We start from the raw sequence: 8,255 nt of genomic DNA on the forward strand, positions 1-8,255 counted from the left end.
TAAATGGACTCGCTGAAATGATCTCCTTTAGGGCTGAAATGACATAACTTCAGAAACCTTTTCACCTCATCAAAAATTTGACTGTTTTAGTCTTATTAGATTTGTCATTAATAATAAATACAGACGGCTGGAGTTGCAGGAAATTATATCCGATGACGTTTGAAGCAGCCTTGGCTAGAAATATTTATACTAATGGACAAAATTGCCTAGAAACTTTCATGGACCTAATTATCCTGCTATATTCACACATGTTATGGGGCTTTAGCACTGTGATTCACAGTGAGAACACTTTTTTTATTATATATATATATATATATATATATATATATATATATAAATGATTAGCTCTTTGTTGTGAATTGAACAGCAGCACTTGACATGATATGCAAGTCAGGGGAAAAGTGCAATGCTTAGACTTCAGCTCCCAGATAAATTCCACTAAAAGAACAAAAACTGATGTGAAACCCCTGAGGCCTGAATAAATTCCAAAATTCCTCCAGTGGAATCCAATCCAAAATGATACTCTTCTGGACTTCTTAGAACAACAAAACTCTTGTGCTGGTGGGGTGAACAAATGTAATCTTCAAATGCAGGAGGGGTGGCCTGATTAGATTTATACCTGCATGGTTCTGAGGCTCTGCAGAAGCTCAGAAACGATTTACAGGTGGTCGCAGGTTGAGGATGGACAATGAATATAAACCCAACCCTGTCCAGGGGAGAGACTGAACAAAATGAACATAAATCTGAGAGCTGGCTAAAACCGCAGACTGAGGTTGTGAGATAAGACGCCATCAACCTACTGAGACGAGAATATTGAACTGGAATCTTAATACCGCTTCGACCGAAAGACCTTTTTCTCTTGGATATCAGCTAAAAATAGTTTGAGTCATTGGTCTCACTTGTGTACCTTATCACTCTGGTCAATGTCAGATATTTCCTATTGTACAAAATTCACTTTTATTTAGTTTTTAACAATTAGCAAACACCGTCGCACACCTGCAGGTGATAGGTGCGTGGGGGAAAAGACCATATAAGTAGATCAAAAAATCTACAAAAAAAACAAGGAACTCTGGGGAAAAAGGATATACCGGATGCAAAACGTTGCTAATAAAATTTTGATACTCATTTGCAATTTAGTTTTTTTAACAAAATGATGTGTCCACATGTTTGTGTACACAACTACCCTATTGTGGTTAAAATTCAGCTATTCTGTTTCATATTTCCCCCATAAATCTGAAACAGTCTCTGCGTCCAAAATTGAATACTTCCCTACTATATACAATAAAAAAACAGTATACCAAAATTTGCATCAACAACTTTCGTGTGTTTTTTTTTTTGTGTGTGTGTGTGTGTGTGTGTGTTTGTTATCATTGAAGGGAGGACTGTTTAGTTGCTCCCTCAGTTACTTAGCCTGTGTTTATTGTTTGCTGAGACACATTCTGAGAGAGCAGTTTTGTGTTGGTTCTCTCGTCTCTATTGTTTTGAGTCAACGCATGATTACACTATATATTAGTTAATGACACATTGATTTCAAACAAATGCATTATACGGACTAGCCATTTTCACAAAGGAAGGCAATGAGCTGCTCCCTCTCTCCATACATCGAGTCCTCCAAGTGTCCTTCTGTCAAAAGCCTCGTCATATACAGAAGAGCTAGCTGTTTTCCCCTAAAAAGGGGTAACCTTATAGTTCCTAATCATGTTTCATTCATATCAATCCTGATCCTACATTCATAGTGACCTCTATAGAATGTCATAGAAGCTCAGTCTAAAACTGTGCAGCTATTGTTGTGGTCAGCCATGTTATCGCATGAGTTTTCGTTTCCACTCTTTCTTCTCAGTCACTTTGAGAGTGCTTGCCGCTGAAAGCATGTGAGCAGGTATAGCCATGGAACACATCCCAATGAGTATTACTTTAATACTTTAGTTTTATGATTTAAAATTAGTTTTGTTTGTATTTGGGGTAGAACAGCTCAGTGCAAACAATATTGACAAAATTGGCCCCACAATATTGGCCCCTTTCTGATTTTTAAAGCCTACAATTATCTAATATTGTAGATCTTTGTCTTAACACTTGCTGGGTAAAAAGTTGGATACTTGACACATCTCAATCCATTTCAGTCACGAAAACCTCAGAGGAATACGTGAGAGCTTTTTCGATAAAGGGACTGAATCAATTCAGACCCTCAACCTTAGCCCCATCAGGCAGGTGAATCCCCAGAGAGAGGACCGCTGGTTTTCAATAAGAAAATCCAATTGGGTCTGGGAATGAGACATGTTTGCATATAGAGAGAGTCTGAAAGCAGTTCCTGGTTCATCACTTTGCACCTGATGAAAGCCTCTTCTATAACAGTGTACAGGAAAGATCAGGCCAGTGGACAAAAGAAGGCAGGGTGAAAGCTGAGGGATACAACTGTAGACGTCACAGGTTCCCGTACTGAATGGCAAATATAAGACGGACATGGGTGTGAATTTGAGCAAGGTAACTCGTTAAATCTCATCATACGGATGTCTCTTTAAGATCTAGAATCAGAACTGCAAAATCGAAATTAATTGCTACTGGAGATCTTATACAAGGAGCAGTACAACGTAAGCACAATGAAACCCATGTCCACGTTCAGTTTGATCCTGAGGGATGTATGGACTGGCTTGTTTTTACGTGACATGTTCTGTGAGTTTTTGGGGACCGTTTTTTTCCTCTTCATCAGCCTCTCTTCTGTCGTGCTGTGGCCGCATGCAGGGTCTCTGTCCTGGGACTCCATTACAGACGAACCCCTTCCGACGCTGGACTCTGATCCGGCATGCTCGACCGACCCGCTGCGTGTTTCTTTTGCCTTCGGAGTATCACTAGCCTTGGCCCGTGTCTGCCTCGGCAAGGTTCACCTCAACCCAGTGGTTACCCTGGCATTGGTCGCAGGCTTAAGGGTGAGTCCCTGGCGGGCTGTCCTTTTGGTGGGAGCCCAGTTGCTTGGTGCCCTCAGTGCCTGTGCTTTGCTGTTAGGCATTACACCAATTGCCCTAAGGAGCAACATGGGTGTTACTGAGGTAAGAGGTTACTGATTCTACAGGTTTGTCTTATAGGCTATAGGATTTTCTGGTTTCTCTGTCTTCTGGTGTCTTTGTTCTGGATGGTCTGATTTCTGTAACTTCTGATATCTGTGCTCTGTACTTATATCTGGATTTTGGATTGTTTGATTTCTTTATTTCAAACTCAAAATATAACCATTATGCCACTGCACCTTTTCAAGGCATGTACCCATGCAACCAAAACAAAAGTAGTGATGATAAAAGTATCACTATTCGATGTTTTATTAACAAGTTTCGGGAGGATCACGTTCTAATGATCAAACAATCGAGTCAGCCAGCTGTCAGCAATCAGTAATCAACTGGTTCACTCAATCAGCACAAGTAAAGCCTATAAAAACACACAGTTGACTCACCCTTATTCCTCGACTGTTCTCAGCATCCCTCCACCACCCCATCTCCTCACACTTGCCTAATTATCTTCCTAAACAGAGATACGGGGGGAGTACTCTGGGTTCGGGCCCAATTTCCGAGCTCGGAGCCCTCCCCCCGGACAGCACGCCAAATACGCATAACTATTTTTATTCTCTGATCATTAGTGAGTGTGAACTCGTGAATACAGTGTAAATGCATACACAAAAGAGAGAGAAGAAACAATGATAATAGTAATTTTGCCAATTTTTGTGAGACAGACTACACTGAGGTCAAAGCAGCAAATACAACGACACAACAAGAAGCAAAAAAAAAAGAGATACATGGAAAATAGGTTAGCTGGGTAATTTTTCCAAATTTTTAAAATATGACAAAATAGGTTCCCATTTCAAATAAAATCTGTCCACGGGTCCCTTTATTGTAAATTTTATCTTTTCTTACTTCAAAAAGAATATCACATCTTCTAGGCAAACTGTTGCAGATGGAGGGGTAGGGGATTTCCAACTTAACAAGATTCCTCTGCAGGCCAGTAAAGAAGTTCATGCAATGATGTCCCTCTGGGTTGAAGTTAAGGTAATTGTTATAGTGTCACTGGGAGAACCAAAAATAGCAATTGAGGAACAAGGCCGCAATGTCACCCCAAGAGCCTCACTGATAATTTTAAAAACCAATTCCCAGTAACTATTTAGAGAGGAGCAAGACCAGAATGTATGTGTCAGACTGGCTCGAGAGAAAGAGGATCTATCACAGGTTGCATCTATATTCTCACTAACCATTCCTTGCTCAAGTGAACCCTGTGAAGCACTTTAAATTGTATGAGCCCTAACCTAAGACAGGATGATGATGAGTGAACCCTTTTACATGCCTCCCTCCAAAAAGCCTCAGATGACATGTTCAGTTCACTTTCCCATTTGGATTTAATATTATCCAGATTGTACCCTTTCAAGGACATGAGTTGGGAATATAATATGGAAATCAATCCTTTATTATTAAAATTGAGAGTAAGAGTCTCTGAAGGCGAGGTAGGGGGAAAATCAGGGAAAGTTCTCGAAACTGGTAAATTAACCCTCAGTATATAAATCTTTGTTGGATATTATACCAGAAGTTACCCACTGTCTAATTGATGAGTCTGTTGTAGAGGGAGGGAATAGATGATTTTTGTAAATAGGACCCAAAACTGATGCTGATGTAAATTTATAGTGACAGACTACACTAAAGCAGGGAGAGAGGAAGCGTGACATGTTTGTGCTTCAATTAAACACCAATTTGTTTCTGGGCAATGAAGCCAAAATAATACTTTCTGAATATTTGATGCCAGTAATAATGAGTGAAACTTGGGAGGCCTAAACCACCCGCATCACGGGTCCCCTGAAGAATATGTGTGTTAACTCTGGGGATCTTATTTTCCCGAATGAAAGAGGATATAGTTTGATTAATTAAATGGAAAAGGGATTTGGGCAAAAAAGTCGGTAGGGATTGAAACAAATAAAGGAACTTGGGATGAATTGTCATTTTCGCTGAATTTATTCTTCCAGCTAAAATAAGGGGAAGACTACGCCACTTTTCTAACTAAGCCTTTATTTCTTTATTTTTCTGATGTCTTTGTTGTGGATCATCTGCTTTCTGTATCTTCTAATGTCTTTGTTCTGTGGATCATCTTATATCTGTGTTTCAGATCCTCTGATTACTATAATCTCGATCTTCTCATCTCTGTGTTCAACTTTGTCAGAAGCTAAATTAAATGTAGCTTAAAGAATTGCCATTTGGTTTCAATGGAGACCTGTGAAAATCTTGAAGAAACCAATTTAGAATTATCTAAAACATTTCTGTGTCTATAGTTAATGCGCTTGCTGGATAAAATTAGGGCTTTTATTCACCATTATAATGTTAACTCTGGATAATTGCCAAGCTATTAAGCCATTCTCATTTATTCCACAATCTAATTTAATGATTTCTTGCAAATTATTCTTAATTTTATTGTGAAGTGCAAAGTGTTATACTTTTAATTCTTTAATGAGCTAATACTGCTTTCAATTTTGATTAACCTTTGATGGTTGTCAATGAAAAAATACATAATGTAGAAATTTGATAGTATAGGGTAGAAATGTAAGACACCCTCTATTCTGTATTGTTCCTTTTCAGCATGAAATTACAGTGAAACATTTTCTTCTGTATTGCTCTTTTTTGTGTGTTATTTTTGTTACAATACAGATCTATCAAAAAGTTTGTAATAGTAAACATAAGATGCATCATAATAGAAAGATAGGTCAGGTAATCACTGAGGAGAAGGAAATGGCAAGAAATTATCAAAATAAGAATGAGCAAGGGAAAGTGGTCTGTGTGTATCAGAAAAAGTGAGAAAAAGCAGGATGGGTATGGATGGGGGTACAGAGCGAGAGTTTATATTTTGTCAAGTAATTGAAGTGAATGAGGAAAGGAGATAGAGTCAGTCTGAAAAGACATATACTGTAGTGTCCAACAATAACAGATAAAACACCACTTACACTCTTTCAGGTGGCCCCGGGGGTATATCTGTATCAGGCTGTGTTAGTGGAGATGGCTGTTACATTCCAGCTAGTGCTGTGTGTCCAGGCTGCCACTCATCCCAAATCAGGCTTTTCCTCTGTGGCCCCTGCAGTCATTGGCCTGTCGGTCATCCTTGGTCACCTCATGGCGGTAAGGATGGCAGATGAGAATACGACTTAAAGTTTTGAATAAAACGTATTCATCATGATACAAACTTCCAAGTGAACTGAAGGCTCACTGGTGCACAAGAGTAAAGAGTAGTAATTTCATGATCATAAAGTCATAAGTCTCTGTTTTTTTTTTTTATGAAAATATAATTTAAATTTAGTGTATATTTAGTTTGTACTATATATGTTCAGTTTTGTTTTTGTTTTTACTGTGTTCTGGGGTGGGGATGGTGATGGCACAGTGGATAAGGCACATGCCTTTCGTGTGAGAGACCTGAGTTCGAATCCACTGTGAGACACCAATGTGTCCCTGAGCAAGACACTTAACCCCTAGTTGCTCCAGAGGCATGCGACCTCTGACATATATAGCAAGTAGTGTAAGTCGCTTTGGATAAAAATCGTCAGCTAAATGAATAAATGTAAAATGTTCTGTCCCTGTTTTGCCTGCCTGCATGTTAGTTTCCTTGGTTGTTAATTAGTTCCACATACTTGTTTCAGTTGATTATCCTCCCTGTGTATTTAAGCCTCATTTAAGTGTTCTTTCTGTTTTTGATTCGGTCTCATTTATGAAAACTTGGTTGTTTCCTGAACATCGTTTCCTGTGATTCTCCTACATTTTCCTTGTTGAATTTACTTGTATTAAAGGACTCTTTGTGTGAAATGGCAACGCATGTAATTCAAGTCGATGAACAGCTGAACATACTTGGCTGCATTATTTAATTAGTATTTTTTCTGAAATACAAATAAACTGCTTGTTTGCCCCAAAATAAATAGAGAGAGATTTGGCAAGAAATTCTTGCCAAATAGAACCCATAGTTGTCCTGTGTATTTTGATCTGCAGATCGGCTTCACGGGTTGTGGAATGAATCCTGCAAGGTCATTTGGTCCAGCTGTGCTGACAATGAACTTCCACAATCATTGGGTGAGTAAACAAATCTTGTGTGATGAAAAACAGATCATAGATAGCCATATAAAAATATGAACTAAATAATTTTACAGGTCAGTGAAAAAGTATTTCTTTTGTATGAACAAACTGAAGTTACTGAGAACATTCTCATGTCTCACCTCACCTTTGCAGGTGTATTGGCTGGGGCCTTGTATGGTTCTCTCCTTGCCTGGTTATTGCATGATCTGGTGCTCCATCCTCGTTGGAGCTGCCTTGGCGACTGGGTGACAGAATGTATGGAGGTGCTCTGGAGAGATCTTTCAAAGCAGCCCAGAGGTCCTGAAAACAATATAGAAGGGAACAATATGGAATTGTCATGAATCTAAAACAGAATTATCTAATAAAAATCATAGTCATTCAAATAAACCTTGTATCTCACACTGTAAAAAAAAATCAAAATTTTACAGAAAACAACTGTGATTTCTTTGACAATTATTTTCTTTCATTTAAAATTGTACTCAAAAGACTGTAAAATTACAAATAATTAAAATAAAAATTTGGCTGTTATTTTAGGTATTTTGACATCAAATACACATTCCAGTAATTTACATTTTCTATACAGAAAATGTTTTGTATTTTTGTAAAATGTATTATTTTCAAGATAAACTGGTCAATTGACTGGCAGCTCCCAAAAAACTGTAACATTAAAGTTAAACATCCTAAATTAAATAAACTGAAAAAACACTGTTATTTTACTGGTATTACCTGAATTATCATGATCATATACCTTAAATTTTAAAAAAAAATTCAATTAAAATATTCTAATTTAAATAAACAAAAAATGTTATTTCATGGGTATTTCCTGCATTATTATGATCAAATGCCTTCATTGTAGAAAAATCATATATATATATATATATATATATATATATATATATTAAAAAGGGTCAAATGACTGGCAGCTATGGCTGCCAAACAAAAACCATAAAATTAAAGTAAAATATGCTAATTCAAATAAAGTGCAAAAAATGTTAACAGAAATTTGATGTCACCATTGTTGAGATCAGTATTTGATTTAGTTGGGCTCATGACCCCTGAGTTTTTAACCTTAGTTTATATCTTGTTGCTTTTATAGTGTTTTGATTTACATTTGTTATGGCAATAAATTCAGAAGATAACATCGGATGATGTTGTTCATTTATTCATGATGTTATAGTCATC

General features: G+C 37.5%; 1 protein-coding gene across 1 annotated transcript; it reads left to right on the forward strand.

Annotated features, from left to right (window-relative positions):
* The first annotated feature begins 2,620 nt into the window (after positions 1-2,620).
* Positions 2,621-7,414, forward strand: LOC120489152 (aquaporin-1). The gene is given in 5 exon segments (XM_089127596.1): positions 2,621-3,044; positions 5,970-6,131; positions 6,990-7,070; positions 7,227-7,245; positions 7,248-7,414. Coding segments are annotated over 5 exon segments (810 nt in total). The 5' UTR covers positions 2,621-2,663.
* Positions 7,415-8,255: the final 841 nt, after the last annotated feature.

This window comes from Pimephales promelas, chromosome 3 (assembly GCF_988280905.1).
Source record: "Pimephales promelas chromosome 3, fPimPro1.hap1.1, whole genome shotgun sequence".
Classification (NCBI taxonomy): domain Eukaryota; kingdom Metazoa; phylum Chordata; class Actinopteri; order Cypriniformes; family Leuciscidae; genus Pimephales; species Pimephales promelas.